General features: G+C 53.6%; 1 protein-coding gene across 1 annotated transcript; it reads left to right on the top strand.

Moving 5' to 3' along the window:
• The first annotated feature begins 1481 nt into the window (after positions 1–1481).
• On the top strand, positions 1482–17018 carry MLYCD (malonyl-CoA decarboxylase). Its single transcript, XM_032389866.1, has 5 exons — positions 1482–2050; positions 9494–9606; positions 10511–10667; positions 13502–13651; positions 15748–17018. The coding sequence occupies exons 1-5, from the start codon at positions 1505–1507 to the stop codon at positions 16279–16281; spliced, it is 1500 nt and encodes a 499-aa protein (XP_032245757.1). The 5' UTR covers positions 1482–1504; the 3' UTR covers positions 16282–17018.
• The last annotated feature ends 2810 nt before the right edge of the window (positions 17019–19828 follow it).

Here is a 19828-nt window from a genome sequence, read left to right as displayed (position 1 = left end):
ATGGATTGGAGGACTGAGCCTGGAAGCAAAGAGCTTACTGCCGTGGCCCCGCTGGGAAGGGGTGTGGTTTCTAGTATCTGCCTTCCGCTCAAGTCTTGATCCCAGAGTCCTGGGATGGAGTCCGGCATCAGGCTCCCTGCTCAGCCTGCTTCTCCCTCTGCCCTTCCACCCACTTGTGTTCTCTCTGTCAAATAAATAAAATCTTCTTTTTTAAAAAAAGTAGAGATCACTAAACCTTACATGTGGGATGAAGGGCAGGACAGAGGTTATAAAACTGTGCTTTTGAACTTGGAAAAATGAATAGGTCAGCTCATCCCCACCCCGCCCCCCCAAACCATAACTAGCTTCTGGTCTCAGCTTAAATGTCACCTCCTCAGAGACTTTCCTGCTCACCCTGGTCACAGTGGAAAGTCCACCCCATCCCTGCTAGATCATGTCACTGCACGCTCCCTATTTCCTTCTTCGCACCATTGAGTTTGTAGTTAGGTTATCCTCTTCATTGGGCTGTAAACTCCATAGGGTACCACCATCTGGTCTACCTAGCTCATTATTTTATCTCCATGCCTAGTACAAGACCCGGCACTTAGCAGGTGGTTAATAAACACTCTGTTAAATGAATTTAGGAAGGAGGGAGAGGGGCACCTGGGTGGCTCAGTTGGTTGAGCATCCAACTCTTGGTGTCAGCTCAGATCATGATCTCGGGGTTGTTAGATAGAACCCCGCCTCCTGCTCCATGGTGGGGGGGGAGCCTCTACTTGGGATTCTCCCTCTCCCTCCTCTCCTGGCGCACTCTCGCTTGCTTTCTCTCTCTCTCAAATAAATCTTTAAAAAAAAGGAAGGAGGGACAGGCTGGGGACTAAGATGGTGGGGAGCGCCCCATTTGCCGCGTCCATGAAAATTTCTCCAGCAGGCTGCTGGCGACCTGGGTCCCGAGCTCAGGAGAGAGGAGAGCTGCACCTCTGGGAGGCATCTTGTATAATCAGACCCTGGCAACGATTTGAGATCGCCTAGGCACGACTTAAGACAAAGGCTACCCTGCCAGAGAACTACCACCAGGGACACTTGGTAAGCACACAGATTCCCAGGCTTCTCCTCAGACACGAGGGACCAGGAATCCGCAGGCGTCGCACGTTCCCCCAGGTGACTCGGATGCACCTCGCGGTAGCAGAGCTCGAGTCTAGGGCAGGGGAGGCGCGTACGCGGTGGGGCAAGAGGGTAGCGACCGAAACGGTGACTTTGGGTGGCCAGGTCACAGGGCACGCCCGCAGCCCCGCCCCGCCCGCAGCCCGCCCCGCCCGCATCGCCGCCCCGCCCACATCTCCCCAGCACAGTGACCTTTGGCCTCACTTGGCCCCGCGCCGCGCTCCGCCCCGCCCCCCGCCCTGCCTTCCGATTGGCCACCGTTCCACCCGCCCCCCTCGGCCTCGACTAATGAGGCCGGCGCGCGCCGGAAGCCGGAAGCCCCGCGGCGCCGGCGTCCCCCGAGCGGCTGCCGCGCGCTACCATGCGAGGCTTGGGGCCAGCCCTGACGGCGCGGCGCCTCTTCCCCTTGCGGCTCTGCCCGCGGCCGCCGCGGCCGGTCGGACCCCGGCTGTCGAGCGGGTCGGCGGCGGCGGAGGACGGAGCCCTGGAACGGGCCATGGACGAGCTGCTGCGCCGCGCGGTGCCCGCCACGCCGGCCTATGAGCTGCGCGAGAAGACGCCGGCGCCGGCCGAGGGCCAGTGCGCCGACTTCGTGAGCTTCTACGGCGGCCTGGCCGAGGCGGCCGAGCGCGCCGAGCTGCTGAGCCGCCTGGCGCGGGGCTTCGGCGTGGACCACGGCCAGGTGGCCGAGCAGAGCGCCGGCGTGCTCCAGCTGCGCGAGCAGCCGCGGGAGGCGGCCGTGCTGCTGCAGGCGGAGGACCGGCTGCGCTACGCGCTGGTGCCGCGCTATCGCGGCCTCTTCCACCACATCAGCAAGCTGGACGGCGGCGTGCGCTTCCTGGTGCGGCTGCGGGCCGACCTGCTCGAGGCGCAGGCCCTCAAGTTGGTGGAGGGGCCGCACGTCCGGGTAAGGACGCGCTTGCACCAGGACCGCGAGCTCTTGGCGGTCCTCCCGGTACCTGCCCCTCAAGCCCCAAACACTCCACCTTCCCCAGCCTGAAGCCGCGCGCGCTTGGCCCCCAGTTACTGTCCCCTGCACCCCGTCCCCTTCCTCCCCAGGCTTTCTGAATCCTTGCCTTGCTCCAGGGTTTACTGTGTAGTGCTTACTAGAAACTCGGCACCGCCTGCCTTGAACGTGACTGTCAACGCCTCCTTCGTGGTTAAGTGTGTTCCACGAAGTCTCTTTTTTATTACTTTAGCTGAGTTTCCTCTATGTGGTATACTTGAACGAGTACCCAACTGAGCATCACGTAGCCTCCAAAAACCTGGATGATGTCAGCAAAAGTTAGTTGCACACCCACTATGTGTAAGCCCTGGTCTAAGAAGCCCTGCAGAATGCCCAGGGATGAGGACTCTGGTCTCTGCCTCATGACTGTGCAGGGCGTTGCACTTTCCTGAGTTCAGCCCTGAAATGTGATGATTCCAAGTTGAGTACTTGAGTTAATCAGGTGCTTAGCTCAGTGACCTCATGTTAGGTGCAAGTAAATACTTCGGGATTTAAATAATGCTGACTTGAAAGAGTGCTGACAGTTGAATGTAGTCCTCTTCTATTCTTGGTATTAAATATGAAGGGGCCACTAGCCTGCCCTTTTAGTGAACAAGAAATGATGTAAATGTTTCAGGAAGCTTCTGACATTGAGAACTTTGGGTGCAGTTGGCTTTAAAAAATTGAGCAGTTGAACGATTATGTCCTAATTCGTTTAAGAACGCTAACACTGGCATGATAATTTTCATGTTCATGTCCTCATTCTTAGGTGGGTTAAGGAAACCTACTGAGGTCAGGAGACTTGACCAAGGACTCAAAGCAAATAGGTACGTCTTCGATCGTCTACCCAAACCTCAATCTGGGGTTCTTTGCACCATGCTTTATAACTACATCATGCGGTGTGAGTTATGGTGTTTATGAGAGACTTCATCTTTCTTGACTATTTGGCCTCAGATGCATAAACACAGGGGATAGTTAAAAATGGGGCTAATCTCAGTGATAACAGTGCTGTGATTGATTACTCGTGATGGCTGGTTAATTTATAATGCTAAATGTTAATCTAGGGCCACGATTTGAATTGATCACATTTCTGACTCAAGCCCAGTCTGAATGGCTGGGACTTCATGTTCTACACACTGTGTGCATTCCCATCTGCCTGGGTTAAGTCTTCAGTCCAAGCACAGGTGTTGGGTTTTCTTTGTTTTTTGTTTTTGGTTTTTTCTTGAAACAGGGACCAGTACGCCATGGTGGTCCTTCTGAAGCTTGATTTTTATTACATAGAAAACTGGAGAATTAGGTAGAATGTCACCTGTCCCAGAATGAAATAATCCACCTTTCTGTCCATCCTTCCACCCAACACGTGACCATTGGGTGTTTCTCTTATACCAGGCATGCTCCTGGTGCTCAGGTCACTTGCTCAAGAGCCTCCATTCTAGTCTAGTATGGGAAGAGTTAACAGCAAGCCTGGTGACTGGTAGGTGCTTTTCGCACACTGGCTCATCTCATTCTCAGCAAGCCATAGGGACCTGTTGTACAGATGAGGAGATTAAAGCTCTTCATGGTCAAGTGCAGTGCCCAGAGTGCTGAGCTGCAATTCAAGCCCAGTCTTGACTCCAGAATTATGTACTTTGTCGCTACACGTTGATTCTCGGAGCTGATGACTTTACTGGATCTAAAAGGGATTTGGTTTTCTTAGAATTTGCCTTTTTCTGCAAAATCAAGGACAAGATAAAACAACCCAGTTAATTAATGGCTTTGTTTTTTACTTAGTTTTACCTAATGGGGAGTTTAATGTTCTCTAGTTGTGAGTGTATTTACTTTTTCCAGGAGTAAGTGTACAAGCTTCCATCTTACCGGTAACATCAGTACTCATCTTTCTCTGGAGCCACTGGTCATTGTTCCCTGTTGCAAAATCAGCAATCCTGCCATGGCCAGAAGGATCAACGTGTAATGTCTTTCCTTTGGTATTCTTGGTGCACACCAAACTACTGCGGACATTTCCAGCTTTCCCACCCATTACTCGCTCCTCTCCACAGACCCCCCTTTGATGGAAAGTAGCCGACCCCACATTACTACGTGATTCTTGCTTGGGAAGCCCATTAGAGTAGGAGTTGCTCATCACTCAGCGTTTCCAGCACTCCAGTTCAAGGTGGCCTCCCCCAGTTTTGAGCTTCATGGCATGCATTATTTGTGCATGTATTATTATATTATTCGCTTGGATCTTATTCCTTAACATTAGAATTTAGCATTTGAAATGTATTATTCCACCAGCCCCCCCACCACCACCAACTCCCAACTAGACGATCAGCCCCTTGAAAACTGAGAGCCTTGTTTTAAAAGTCTTGCGTAGCAAAATGGTGAATGATGCATGAGATGAGAGTCTGGGGTGCCCCGCCACAAGACGGAGTTGACACACTGATCACTTCCGTTTGTCTTGACGTCACACTGCTGCACTCAGAGGTCTGAGCCCGGAGGGAAGCCCAGAGGGCTGGGAAGGTTTCTGCATGGCCAGCAGAGGTGTCACGTCAGACATTTGGCCAGCCCTTGGCAGATTTCAGCGTGTTGGCCCCAGTGTTGTCTAAGGTCCCATCCAGTTCTAAATCCTCCAGTTCGTGAGAGGTTACCGAACGCGTCCATCCCCTTGCTCTTCCCCATGCAAGAAAACTTGGGTTATCATTCAGGTGAGAAGGCGCGTGGCAGCTGAAAGCTGTGACATTGAGACTTGATCTGGGCGCCCGAGGGGCTTGCTCTGGGGAGATCCTGAGCCAGGTCCTCAGCTGTTCAGGGTTCCCTTGTTTTTTTAACCAAGGTAGTCCACACACGAAGAAACCTTTTGTACCAACAGGCAGAAGGTCATGTGGAATAAAGAAATTTCTTGAACAGAGGATAAGTAACAATAGCCTGACCTTTGCCTCTGCGTGTGTCCCAGACAAAGGCAAGAAGCCTTTTCTAGTCGCTTAGTCACACCTCTTGGCATTTCTCTACCTGGAGTTCTTGTCCTTCTATCCAGTGCATGTAACTATTAGAGCTAAATCTGTCCATTCCCTTCTTCTTTGCTTTACGTGGTCACTTAGCACTTTTTTAATCCCTATCATTTAAATCCTTCAGAGAATAGTTTTTTTTAATCCATAGAAATTGTCCCTGGGATCCAATTTTGTAATCTATCGCTAGGATCACGTAATGTGTGCGATCCACTTTGATTTCCGTTTCTTCTACCTCATTCTGGATTTTGCATCCAGGCTAAAGAGACGACAAAGCTAGAACCTTTTGCTCTGAGGAATTCAGTGTTAGAAACCACTGGAAGTTTGGCACATGAATCTTTAGAGCAGGAGTCCCAAACGCCCAGTGACCCCTGGTGCCCTGTGATGCTGGGGGACCAGGGAGCTCACTCCGCATCGCTTCCGATCTGAGTGCCCCTCCCTGCGTGCACATGGCACCGTGTCCCGGCTGTGTCACTCTTCCACACCTGCTCACCTCCGGACTTGCTGGACGAAGTCACATGGACACGCGCCGGTTTGCATGAGGGCTGCTGTAGGTTGGGCCCTGGGCGTTCACCCCAGAATACGCTCAGTCCACTGCAGGACCACAACAGGTTCTTGTTTACTGAATCCTATAGGGTGCAATGGCATTTTTAGAGTAACGGGCGAGGATGAGGCCAAAAAGGAATCTGCTGGGGTGTCTTTCACGGGGCAGTGGGGACTGTGGAGGAAGCACTGTGTGGAGATGGAAGAGGCCGGCTCTCAAGACTGTCTGTGCCCTCTGCTGATTAAAGGCATGATTTTAGCCAGGTCCTTTAACCCCTGGGCCCATCGGCTGTGCACTGAGATGAGAGATTCTGCTGGCGGTTGTTATGCTCAAGGTCAGCCTGCTTCCCCCTTCTAAGAAGTGCTCTGAGGGTTACTGTGAAGCTTGGCTCGAAATCAGATTCACAAACGAGGGTACAGTTCATCACAGTCCAGGTTGTGATTACTGGAAATAGGGGTGTATGCTGTGTGTGTGTGTGTGTGGTTTAGAGGCTTTCTGTTTTTCTCCAGAGGCCGACTTGGGTTGAGGAGTTACGTTTCTTAGAGATAAAATCCCCTGTGAAGCTGACTTGAGTTCCCATTCTAGGAGGTCCGAGCTCTGTTCAGTGGCTTGTGGGCACCAGAGGGAAGTTGGCATTTAGAAAGTGGAAGGGTTTCTTGATGGCAGTTTGAACATAGAAATTCCAGTGAGATGAGAGTTGTGCGGGCCTTGACAGAAGCACGGGGTCCAGCAGAGAGGGGACTAAACTCGCAGCTGACTGGCCGGCGTCCCTACTGTCTCGAGGTCCAGCCACACTGGATGCTTTGTTGTACGACCTCTTGTGATGGCTTGTCCTGCTTTGCAGTGAACATACTGGTCCTTGTTGGTTCTGCTAAACTCTGTGCTTAGCTAGACCAAAAAGGACCTTATCTGCAGTTTGGCAGGGATGCCCCAGTGCCCCAGAGGGACAGCAGCTTCCACCAGTGGGAATCGTACCTAGAATGTCTTAGCTGTGCCTCCAGGACCCTGTCCAGTGCTTCCAGCTCCTTGTCCCAGCTCAGGGCTTCTGAGCAATGGAAACTAACTTTGCTCCACATTCCAAACATGGAGAGATCTTGATAGCCAACAACTTCAGCAAACTCTGCCCAAAGGGGAGTTTGATTGGCCTTCTGCACAGTGTCCTCCAAGATGACCACAGTGGGCAGGTGTGGAAAGCCAGGTCCAGGTTGATTGGCATCCCCGGCAGTTGTGTGTGTGAGTCTGGGATCGATGGCAGAACTGATGCGCATAAAGCAGAGGCGGTGTCTTCCCCTCCTGTCGCCTGCGATCTGGCCCAAACAGCTGTGCCGCGTGAGCACCGAGCCTGGGGACTTGTGCCCTTTCACCTAGATTCCCAGATCTCATGTGGCAGGGTCACATTTCACAGCCGTCAGTAGCCCGAAATAGAACCAAGAGACCTTGGAGGGGGAGCTCTCACTGGCCAAACCGTTTCTTTCATCATCAATCCTGAATTGATACTGGAACTAGGTACGTCCGGCATGCTCCTGTCATGAATGTGGTAGAGGCACCAGCCCTCCCCACATGGAGCTTGGCTAATCCAGTCCTAACCCTTCAGCGCACAGGTTCCTAACCTGGAGTCCACGAACCCCAGGGAATGAGCCATAGGTGAGTTTCAGAGGGTTCCACGAATCCCAGGAAACTATGTGCAGAAATTGACTCATATGTTTGCATTTTCCTGGGGAGCAGGTCCCTGGTTTTTAGCATGTACTCAGGAGGGCATGAGGACCCCAGGAAGATTAAGAACCGTTGTGGTCCAAGGCAGTATTTTATAAGCAACCTTTGTGCACTGCCTGGCCGATGGCCTCTCTTCTCCCATCCTGTCATTGCCTCCTCCCCATTCTCCAGTCTTTCTTTTTCATTTGACATCAGTCTGCTAACGTCTTCCACATGGGAGACCCCCACCCTGAATTCTTTAGGCACCAGAGGAGTAAATTTGAAACAACCTCTGCCCTCACTGTGAGCATAGAGCTGAGTGAAGAAGACCAGGTTATGGAATTGAGAATTAAAAGGCATTGTAAAGGGCATCCGGTCCAACCCGTAAATCCTTAAAACAGCTCCACCAAATCCTCATCGACCCAGCGCTCGGTGCCCACCTATGGTGAGGGCCATCCAGGATGGTGTCTGTAGGCAACTCTACCTATTCAAGCCTTCTTTTATATTAAATTCAATCCAAGTCTAACTTGGTCCATGATTTCCCCCTGTTGGTCCAAGATTTACCTCCCTCCTCTCCCCCATAGGGTCACACAGAACAAATTTGTGGCTGGTTCTGTGCCCCAGGCCTTAAATATTTAAAGATGGATCTCACTTCATTCTGAAACCTTTTCTGAGCCACCAATCCTATACTTCCTTGCACCTTGTCCTCAAGTGACATTATGAGTCCTTCCACCTTTTACCAGGGAATAAAATGTGAAGTGGTCCTATGACGTTTTTACAGCTTTTGCAATTACAGCTCTTTGTCAGTTCTGTACCAAATGTCCTGAGATACTCATTATTACTCAGTAATAATAATCAGTGTATCTGTTAATACGTAGTTCATCTATGAGTAACAGAGACCCAAAATAATAGTGGTTTGAATAAGAGAGAAGTTTGTCTCTAACCTAAAAGTCTGGAGGTAGACACCCCAGGGATGATTCTGTTCTGTGATGCCTTCAGTTGATCCAGACTTCCAATTGGTTCTCCCCTAAAAACCTTAATCCCCAGAGTTACCTCATGGCCCAAGATGGCTGCTCCAGCTCTGGCCATCACATCATCTTCCAGCCTGCAGGGGGAGCAACAAAGAAAAGATGGGCAAAGGGTATACTCTTGCCATTTTTTAAGGTTCCCCAGAGCTGCTCCAGGACACTTCTGTTTACATCTGGCCAGAAGTCAGTCATATGACCACCCCTAGCTGCAGTGCGATCTTAAATCTGGACAGCCATGCACCTACCTAAAGCATAAGGCTTCTGTGCATTTGGAAGAAAGGGAGGCAGATGTTGAGGAACGAACAAGCCATGTCTGCTGCCCTGGGCGTCCTCGTGCTCTGGCTGTCAGGAAGCCTACTGCTGTCCATGTTCAGCGAGTCACGGGAGGCTACCCCGAGCCAGGTCTGCCCGTGTCCCCTCCTTTCCCTACGCACCTGGTGCCATTCTTGCTTGAAAGGTGAAGTTGACTCACGTAGATCAGATACAAATAAGTGAAGTGAAATTAGAATAATTTCATCAAATCTAAATGCACTAATCGCCAAACACGCGATTATTTTATGTCCCACGAAAGTAGGAAAAACTGCTCCCCCACCACCAGGGTGACCCGCCGTCGTGTGAAAGATGCATGTCGACTTCAGAGATGTTCGGATATGAGATGTGGAGCTGCCGACAGTGGTGCCTGGACCCTGCACTTGTTTCTCTCGGGAAACGAGGGGCGATACCTCGGAGCGCCCCAGAGTGTTCCCAAGAGCGTGGGGACTCGAGTCCCGTGTCGCCTGTGTTACGCGCCCTGCATGACGCACCATCCGTTGCTCTGTCAACCTCACGTTTCGGTTGTGTTCAGTGCAGTCAGCGCATCCCAACATACCATCTGATTGGGGCAGCTTAGCTCACATCGAACGCTCCCCTTGAGGCCCCTTTCTGACCGGGGTCGCAGAGGCTAAGTAGAGAGCTGGGTGCCGAGCGCCTGGTCGGGGTGGGTCCTGCAGAGAAGCTGGTTGGCGAAGCACCGTGCAGGGGGCTTTTGTGTCCCGCTTCATCCGCGGTGCCGGCTGGCGACGAGGCAGGGGTGCGTGTGCTCTCCCGGCCCCGGCAGCTAGCGCTGTGTTCTCCCTTGCAGGAGATGAACGGAGTGCTGAAGGGTATGCTCTCCGAGTGGTTCTCTTCCGGCTTCCTGAGCCTAGAGCGGGTCACCTGGCACTCGCCCTGTGAGGTGCTGCAGAAAATCAGCGAGTGAGTATTAAGGTTTTCACTTTTCCTTAATGTTAGCTGAAAGCCAGTCTCCACCCACACATGCGCTCGGTTCCAAGCACAGTATTCGCAAGTGGTGTGGCTGTCCTAGCCGGCGATGTCGAGATCACAGGTGGGCACCGGCCATTCTGCCCGCAGGCCCGCACGCGGGGTCCCCTTGATGTCCTTGGGTTTCCTGCAGGCCCCAGTGTCGGAGCCACAGGACTTCCCTGGACATTAGGATCTCCCCTAATTGGGCAAACTTCTCCCTTGGGTGAATCTCGGAGTGGGCTGTATGGTGCACAATGCGAGCGTGCCCGGGGCATGGAGAAGCCACGGCTGGCGTACCACAATGGTCCTTGGACAGAAGAAGCTCTTTCCATCTCAGGGTCTCCATGCTCCATGCCGTCTTAAGGAAGCTAAGGCTTGCAAAAGGTTGCACTCGGAAGCATGACAAATTCCAGGGGCTGCCATTTCACAACAACCAACAATATAGTGGTTGGAGGAGGTCACTAGACAAATGGAACCAGGTCACAATCTCAGGGTCATGAGATCGAGCCCCGAGCTGGGCTCCATGCTCAGCAAGGAGTCTGCTTCAGATTCTCTCTCTCTCTCTCTCAAATGAATAGATAGAATCTTTTTTTAAAAATAAATAGATAAATAAATAAAATTGCAGCACAACTGCTTCCCAAGGGCCCTGCAAACTAGTCTTAAGACCAGGTATTAAGAATTAGAGGACAATTTGGTGTGTAAAATGGTCATTAGTTGGAGTTCCTCTCAGTCAGTGCCGTTTCATATTAAAACGATTTTCTTTGAATTCTCCTGAAGTTGTAATATGAATTGGGATCAGCAATGGTTATTTAACTTGTAGATTGTTCGACTGTCTTATTTCTAATTCTCTCCTCAGGTCTGAGGCCGTGCATCCTGTGAAAAATTGGATGGACATGAAGCGACGCGTCGGGCCTTACAGGAGATGTTACTTCTTTTCTCACTGTGCAGCCCCCGAGGAGCCCTTGGTCGTGTTGCACGTGGCCCTGACCAGCGAGATTTCCAGCAACATCCAGGTACCTGCACGGCCGTGGCAGAACCACGCAGGTGTCCCACAGGGCCCCGTACATTTTTCTAAAACCTGATTTTACCCCCCTTTATGAAGTGCGTTGCTTGAGGCATTCGTGTTCTGAATTGGCTAGAGAAGAAATCTCCAGATCTGTAGCCACAGGGTGTAGACCCGTACTAGACAGAGTTACGGACTGAGGACGGCGCTCCTCTGCGGGAATTGACTTTGAGCGGAGACGGGGGTAAGGAAGGGAGGGCACTCGCTTCCACAGTTGAGCGTTCGTTCAGTGCCTGTAAGCAGGTATAAAAGATCCATGACTTAAAAACTTGAAAACTAGACTGTGTGCCTTGTGCCTACTGCGGGCCCAGTGGTCTGCCCAGGGAGCCGAGGGGACAGGCCCGTGGTGATGGGCCCTGCCTGCTGCGGAGTTGACAAGAAAGTCCCCATCCTTCCTGCAGGTGCAGGGACGGGGACACTGCTGCAGAAGAAGAACCAGTGTGGGGCTAGGGATGGGGGCAGTCCCCGAGGAAGGGAAAGGCAGGTGAGGGGAGCCGAGACACCCGGGTCACTTCGGGCTTGGATCCGGAATGGCCGGTTAGGAAGCTGGAAAGATGAGAACGGATACCGGGATGGGCTCGCGGGCAGCGTTTCCTAGTATCAGAAGGTGGAGAAATCAAGCAGGGCAACTGGGCAGGTGTTCTTGCCCACCAGGGAGAAATGCCCTGAAGGCTTTTGTGTCTGAGGGAGCCGGCAGTCCTCTCTACGGGCCAGGCGGCGGGATCTATGAAAATGGAGAACGGGCATTCTTTTCCGCCTACAATTTCCACTCAGGCATTCATCCCTGGGACATGCTCAGACCTAAGAGTGCGGACGGTGGCTCATCAGGGCATCGTGTAGTTTGGGAAGGCTGGACGTGATGGCCCGACTGACCACCGTAGAGAACGCGGCAAAGACACGAAGGCATATACCTGTTACATCCTCACACCCAGGATCTCCGGGCGTGTATTTAAATGGGGATTTACTGCTACGGTTTTGACGCGGAGAGCCGGCCTTGACTTACTCTTGAGTAAAATTCAGGCCCCGGCCTAGCATGTGTAGCGTGCTCTTACTTACATGTATATTGGTTGAGCGTTTGCTCGGTGCCCGTCAGCCCCTCAAGCACGTTGCCTGCGTCACTGCTCAGCACCATGTGGGTTAGGCGCCCCTCCCGCTAATATTGTCCTCGTGTGGGGGTGAGAAGACAGGCTTAGGGGAACTTCAGCGATGTGCCCACGATCCCAGAACCGGTAAGGATGAGACAGGGTTCCAACCCAGCCCGCAGCCCAGCCTTCAGGGCAATGCCTTCTGTGCTGGAGATCGGGGCGTATGGGAGCAGGGGAGGGGGGAGGGGGTTGTGTGCAGGGTGTGTGTGTGTGTGTGTGTGTGTGTGTGTGTGTGTGTGTAAGTGTGTACATACCTTTAGCCAGTCAGACTGGAAGGCATTCACCCCAAGGTTAACAGCAGGGCTTGGCATTAGGTTTTGGAGTAACTTGTGATTTCTTCCTTACGCATTTACTTCTTGCTCCCTCTTTGACATTGTGCACGTCTCACTTGTATAATCAAAGAAGGATTCATTTGTATTTTGAACACTTTAAAAAAAGATTTGCTGGAACTTTTTGAATAGGGAACGCAAGATAACCTACAGAGTTCTGGAAAGACAAAGAGGTAACCCCATAAGGTGAAGACCAAGCCCAAGGCTGAGGTGCGCCCTGACCCTGACAGCTGGGAGCCCTCGCTCAGAGTCCGGCCCCAGGAGAGGGTGTGGCACCGCCCCGGGGGTGTCCCTCCCTCTGTGTCACCATCCACCCCACTTTCCTATGACAGCAGTTCTTAATTTTTCAGGAGTCACAGGAAAGACCCTTTGAGCATCTGAAGGGGATGAAAGCTGGAGGTCATTTTCCCCCGGGGGACATGCGCAGACTCACAAGTTCCACACTCAATTTCAGAAAGCTTGGGGACTCCCAGGCCTCATCGGGGCTCTGGGCCAAACCACCCCTACTGCAAGAGTCAGATGTAGCTGGTGGCAGTTAGGGAAGCTTAAATGTGTTCTGGAGAAGCAAGCTGGTGTACCTGCGTTGAAGCAAATTGCAGGTAACCGCCTGCTCTTCCAGTGGTCAGGCGACCTTCGGATGGGAAGGTTCAGAAATCCCTGCATTCAGAACTCAGGGCTAATAAGATCAGCCCTGGCAAAGGGACTTTGCTACAGAGTCTTTCCTAGGTCACTTCGTGAGTGTGTGTGGGTGTGGGTGTGGGTGTTTTCCCTGAGGAAAAACAAGGATGTAGCACAAAATCAAAAAGGTACAGAGAAAAGTACGTTTCCTAAGAGAAAAACTGTATAGGAGCACGTATGGCCTATTGAGAAATCTAAAAACCTAGAGCTCGGAGAGAAGGAACGAGAACAACGACGGGCTACAGCCAGCAGGCCTGCGCGGGGCAGCCGGGGAAGTGGAGGTGAGGCGGGCTGGCTTAGGTCTGGGTGCCGGCGGTGGGTGGGGAGGAGAGTCATCTCTGGCTCCCATAGCACGGAGGCCTGGAAAAGAAACGGCAAAGGGGACTCACATTGTTTTTGGAGAAGCTCAAAGGGACTGAAGTGGTACAGGTGCAACAAACAGCCCAGGGAGGCTACGCGTGCCGCCTCCAGAGAGATTTCCAGTCAGAACAGGCCTTTGGTCTCCAGAGCCTCGTCCGTGAACAGGGGCTAGGGTCTCCCGGCTCCCGCCCTCCCTGGCTTCTCCTGGCCGCAGGAGGTAGGGCAGGCACGGGAAGCAAGGGGCCCAGGCCCACCATCATCGTGTCTTCCAGGCCATAGTGAAGGAGTGCCCCCCTTCGGAGACGGAGGAGAGGAGCAAGATCTCCGCGGCCATCTTCTACTCCATCAGCCTGACGCAGCCAGGACTGCAGGGGGTGGAGCTGGGCACCGTCCTGGTCAAGCGAGTGCTCAAGGAGCTGCAGGTGGGCACGGCACAGGGCCTCTGGGGTGAGACGAGAGGACCTAGAGGGGGTGGGGGGAGTGGGAAAGAGCCAGATGCCCCTTGGCGCGTCCCAGGTGCCCCAAGACGACTCGGGAGAAGTAAGCAGTGCCGAGAGAGGGGCATCTGGAAACTCGCTTCTCAGATGTCTTCCGAGGACATCAGCCCCCCCGGGAAACCATCCGCCCTGCAGCCGGGGCCTCTCCTGGCTTGCGTGTGCTACCCCGGCTTCATAACCACCAGCCCCTTCACTCCCATGTCCCAGTTTGGATGGCACACTTTGTGGTCGTCCTGGCCGTGCCTGACCGGCCCCCACACCCTCCAGGCTCTGGCCCCAACACCCCCTCAGCATGGGCTTTCTCAATAGCCCTGAGGGAGTGTCGAGGTTAGACCAGGCAGCTCGAAGGTAAACACGCTGGCCTTTTTTGTTGTTGTTGTTTTTTAATAACTTCCCTCTGTTGCCCTGGGAAAAACCCTTCACCATCCTACAACAGAAATGTTCACATTCACTCCAGGTCTAGCTTTCTGAAACGATCTCATAAGGGGCTTGAGTGAACTGTGGTGAGCAGAATCTAATTATTAGGTAAAATAATTAGATTGCTAATAATTGGCTCTGAGAGCGGTGCTCTCTGCTTTGGGTGATTTCAACACAGCACCCGCAGCAGAAGCCCTTCCATGGAGAATGACAGAGTGGAATTAAAATACTGACGTGCTTTGTGTTAAATTCATAATCAATCTTAAATCTGAGAACTCAAGGTTCAGTTGGATATCAGCTTCATTAAAATCACTCTCTTGCCACCTTTTCCCCAGAGACGATAGGAGCCCCATCTAATTAATATAAGTTTCTTTTTCTTTCCTTCTTTTTTGCTGACGGTGTTGATGAATGGAGCAGGGAGAGGGAGCAGGGGGTGTATCAGGGTGAGAAAGGCCATCAGAAGAAGAGCAGAATCTGGGGTTCTGGGTAATTCACCCACAGACTCTACTTCTGGTTGGGTCAGAGTTGGCCCCTCCACCCAGTAGCCATCCTGGGGGAGGGAGGGTCACTGGTCCCATGCTCGGCTGTGAGCCTGATAGTCACCAGGGAGAACCCCGAAAAAAGCCCTATCACTGTCCTGCACCAGCATCACGGTTTATAAAAGCAGACCCTTTTATAGAGAGCCGCCCGAAATGCCCATTGAAAAGAACATGGTTAGGAAAATCATGGTATAGTCTTATCTTTTAATATTACCAAGTTATGTTTTTGAATTTTGAGTGGGAAACGAGAAAATGCTCATGATCCAGGTTCATAAAGCAGGGGCATAAAATAAACATCTCACTCAGGGAAAAACTGTCTGGAGAAAGACCAGGAGGAATTAACTTTATCAGACCTGGAGAGTAGCTATTCAGAGTCCTGGAGTGTGGTAGGTTTGTTGGTTTGTTTCCAACGTAAGTTAAAAAAAAAAAAAATTCTTCTGTAGTGAGCACATAGTACATTTTTAATCAGAAAATGCTAGGTTTTTACAAAATGGTCCTTGAGATCTGTCATTTGACCATGAATGGTACCGTCTGATACCGAGAAGCAGCCATGGCCCCCCCTTCTCGCCCATCCTTGCACGCACTGTGGGATCTCGGGCCAGCACTTTCCCACTCGAGACACAGCCATCGGGTACTTGCGTGCCAAGTGCCAAACCAGGCTCTGTGGCTGCAGAGAAGTCCCTGGGAGGTGCGCCACACAGACAGGAGCTGTGGTCAGAAGACTGCGAATCAAGCCCCACGTCACTGCAGCCCCCGCTGCTCATTTCAGCCCAGCCCCTGACTTACCACTGTGATAGTGCAGACAGAGAAGGCCTTCAGACAGGCTCACCTTGGGGACTCAGGATGCCGCCGGGCCCTAGCATACGTCAGGTTCTTAGTAAACGTGCCTTGAAAGGAGAGAATGAACGCACGTCAAATACCATGTTGTAAACCACACAGCAGCGTGCAGGGCTTAATGAGGCCTAAATGATAAATGGAGGGGTGTTTCTGCTTCCGTGACCTACCAGCTGAATTTTGTATGTGTGTTTTCTCCACCTTCCTTTCCCAACCAACCATGCCTTACAGAAAGAGTTTCCTCATCTTGGGACATTTTCAAGTCTGTCTCCTATACCTGGATTCACCAAGTGGCTTCTGGGACTCCTGAACACACAAGCAAAGGAACACGGGAGGAATGAACTCTTTACAGATTCGGAATGTAAAGAAATCTCTGAGATCACAGGCGGTCCCATCAATGAGACCCTCAAGGTCTTTCTCAGCAGCAGTGAGTGGGTGAAGTCTGAAAAGCTGGTCAGGGCGCTCCAGGCCCCCTTGCTGCGGCTCTGTGCCTGGTACCTGTACGGAGAGAAGCATCGGGGCTTCGCCCTGAACCCCGTGGCCAACTTCCACCTGCAGAACGGGGCCGTGATATGGCGCATCAACTGGATGGCCGACGTGAGCCTCAAGGGCATCACCGGCTCCTGCGGCCTGATGGTCAACTACCGGTACTACCCGGGGGCCACAGCCACCAACAGCACCAGCTACCTCTGCTCCAAGAGCATCAAAGCTTCCGAGCAGGTCCTCAGCCTCGTGGCCCAGTTTCAGAAGAACAGCAAACTTTAAACCTGTCCCAAAGCAGACGTCCCCGACCCAGAGAAGGAGGATTTTTCTGGATGGGTCAGGGAGGGTTATGCGTCGAAAGGAGCTTTTTTAGTCAAGCAGGGTGAGAGCGTGTTCTCTGGCCCGCAGCAGGGTCACACCGGGAGGCTGTGCCCTGACTTCCGTTGCAAGAGTGCAGGCTGCCGCCAGATGCTGGGGGGCTGGACGTGCACTGGGTGGGGACACCCTCCCCCCCGCCCCGAGAGCGGCCTGGCTCCCTGCCCGAGGCGGTGCTGTGGTGCCCCATCTTCAGAAAGCTCTAGAGCCTCTGCTGGCTGTCGTCCCAGGGTGGACCGGCCAGCCTCACCGGGCCCCGGGCCGCTGGCCCAGGTGAGAGCAGATTTTCCTTCAAGCTTAGAACATAACTCAGCCATGGTTGTCTTAGCCGTTTCTCTCCACTCACGACAAAGAGGTAGAGGGCTGTGCTACACGGTACTCAAAGTTTTGGAGATCCGAATGTAGGGAAATGTTCATGACTGCACCAGGTTTCCTAAATTAAATCATTGAGCACACGAGGTGGTGTCGCGTGGGGCTTGAATTGGACGGTAGACGTTAGGATTTCAGAGACCCAGGTTCATGAAGAACCTGAGCGTGCCGAGCGAGCTTGCCGTGTGAAGCAGTGAGCGACGTAAGACGGCGTGGTGGCCACCTCGGGGAGCCGAGACCTCGGGGCTGGAATGCGTGCAACATACCAGCTGTGCTGCGGGCAGCCGGGCCGGCGGGGGGCGGGGTGCGGGGGGCCTGCGTGCACGGCCCCGCTGCTGTCACTCCCGCAGACAGGTCCCCGGGCCTTGCACGCTCTTCGTCCTCCACACTCGACCCCTGCTCCTTCCGTATCACCTGCTGCGTGGGGCTTGTTGCCTGATAACCGGCGCTGGGCCGGTGGTCACCCCTGGAAGTGTCTCTTGCTCTGAATCCTGGTGCAAACGGTCCGGTGCTGCTTGGCCCGGCTCTGAGCTCCCGTCCCGACCGCGCCTGGGCTCTGGAGCCCCTCCGGGCCCGGGGCCAGCGCCGAGGAGCTGGGGAAGGGTTCACGCGTGAGCTGCTGCGGTGTGGCCGCCGCCCTGAACAGCCCCTGCCCGCGTGTGCACGCGCACGCTTCACACCTTCTCTCTTTATGTAGCCTCTGATTGTGGACGTTTTCAAACCAAAGACACAGAAGCGGACAGATAGTCAAACGAGCCTGTGTGCCTGTCACCCGGCTCCCCCCACACTCCGTGAGCTTGCTTTCTTGTCAGGCCTCATCTCGTGACTTGTTACGGTGGTTTAGCAGGTGCCCTGTGAGATGGGCCGGCTGGCTGGGGCCGGGATGCGGAGGGGGCTGTGGTCTGAATGTTGGACCCCCCCCAGTTCATACCTTGGACCCCTGTCCCCCAAAGGTGAGGGCATTAGGAGGTGGGGACTCGGGGTGATTAGGGCATGAGGGTGGGGTCCTCGTGAGTGGGATGAGTGCCCTCCACAAGAGGCCCCACAGAGCCCCCTGGCGCCTTCCACCCTGTGAGGTTACAAAGTGTCTGTGCCCGGAAGAGGGCCCGCCCCCGCCCGTGCTGGCACCCTGATCTTGGATTTCCGGCCTCCAGAGCTGCCAACAGTAAATCCCTGCTGTTTATAGGCCACTCGGTCGTTGTTTCATCCCAGCAGCCCAGACAGCCGGGGAGGGATGGATGTGGGTGGACGAGTATCTCATCTCCACGGATCAGTCCACATCACTGACGGGAGGGAGCTGGGCTGCCGTATTGTGCTGCACTGAGCCAAAACTCACCTCACACCACTTAGGTCACAGGAAACCCTGTTGTTTGTGCACTCGCCACACTTACCGCGGCTCCTAGCAGGGCAGGGGCGGCTGGCACAGCCCAGCTCCCCCTTCCTCTGAGCGATGATCAGACTGCCCAGGTGCCCTTACAGCATCCTTTGCGCAAGGACTGTGGCAGCAGCGAGTTTGGGAGGCAGCAGCGGGTTCCTGGATCCTGGCGTTGAGTTTGCCGCCCACTGGTGAGCCCCCACTGCCCAGCTGACATTGTTGCAAGGGGGACACTGTGGCTTCAGGTATAGGTGCTGTCTCCCAGACCTGGGCTCCGTCCCACGTGCTCTCAGCGGACCCGGGGCAACCACTCGGACCACAGTGTCTTCTGTTAAAGTGCCCACGGTAGGGCAGCTCACAGTAGGTGCTCAATAATTTGTCCTTCGTTTCCATAGCGTTCCAGATTCAGGGCTGAAGCTGTGCTCCTCCCAGCCACAGAGCCCGCTCCTCGCCCGTGTCCCCCAGCCCACGTTTCAGACCCCATCTCAGGAGAGGCTCGGCCCCCCTCCCCCTCGAGCTGCTGGTCCAAGCTCCTCTCCCGTGGCCTCCCTGCTTTGAGGTCGGTGGTTCAGACACACCCCCAGCTCCCTCCCGACCACAAGGGTTTCCCCACAGGCCCAGGCCTGGGCTCTGCTGGAAATGGGATTAATTATGATTCGGGCGTGCTAATGGACTTGGGGCCGACCTGCTCAGACTTGTGCACAGGCCCCTTTCTGTCCTGAAAGGCAGCACGTGGTCCGACAGCTGGAGCCACCTACCCTCACCTTGCCTCAGTCTCCCCATCTAACTGGGGTAACCACAGCACACAGGCACTTCAGGGCTGCTGAGAAGCCTAGAGGAATGACCACTGTCATGTTCACCTGGATAGAAGAGGTTCTCCATCCTCTTCCCCATATTCGGAAATTTAGAGTGTTGGGCGGTTTTCTGGCTTCTGTTCACGATTCCTAAAGGTGACTGTTCCCGGAGGAAAAGGGGCAGGAACTTGCACTCTGCACCGCACAGGCGGGCATCACTGGTGCCTGCCTGTTCTTTCCCCTCCGGCGCGCTATCCCTCCCTCTCCCTCGCCTCTCCTGTCCTCCCTGCCCTCCCTCCCTCTGCCCTTCTCACTCAGGACTGCACAGCTCCACCCTCCCTTGGGCTTGGGGGCGTTAACGCTCCAGCCAGAGGGGGCTGCTTTCTCCTGATTCTGTATGTGGCTTAAAAGGTAGGGAGGAGGACTCTCCTAACATTTTTGCAAAGATCGGCTTTTCCTGGGCTTTGTTTGAAATTAAGTGTAAAGTATGTTTAAAATTTAAATGGAGGGAACATCTCTCTGATTTTTAATTGGATTCTAAAGCCCTCATTGGAATATGAGGTCCTTTTGGATCTATTCTTAGAACAGACAGCTGCCGGGTGATTTCCACCCACCACAGACAGTTTCTGCATTCTTTGCAATTTAGCTAAGTTGATAGGGGGACCCCGTGGCTCTTTCTTGCCCTTGTTTTTTGTCTTTTTCCAAATGGCATTTGCATTTCTCACCTAGCTAATTTCCTGTCATCCAGAAAAAGAGGAAGAAAGAGCATTTATCTGTGCTCTGGTCCTGTAGTTCTCCTCACCTCCCGACCATGAGGCCTGAGGATGTTTCTGATTTACTGCTGAGGAAACTGAGCTCTGGGAGGACTGAGCAGCTGGTGAGGGAGGAGCTGGGACTGCCAGGGCGACAGCTCGAG

This window comes from Phoca vitulina, unplaced genomic scaffold (assembly GCF_004348235.1).
Source record: "Phoca vitulina isolate PV1807 unplaced genomic scaffold, GSC_HSeal_1.0 scaffold56, whole genome shotgun sequence".
Classification (NCBI taxonomy): Eukaryota; Metazoa; Chordata; class Mammalia; order Carnivora; family Phocidae; genus Phoca; species Phoca vitulina.
The sequence above is the reverse complement of the archived record's forward strand: the minus strand, read 5'-3'. Positions and strand labels throughout refer to the sequence as shown.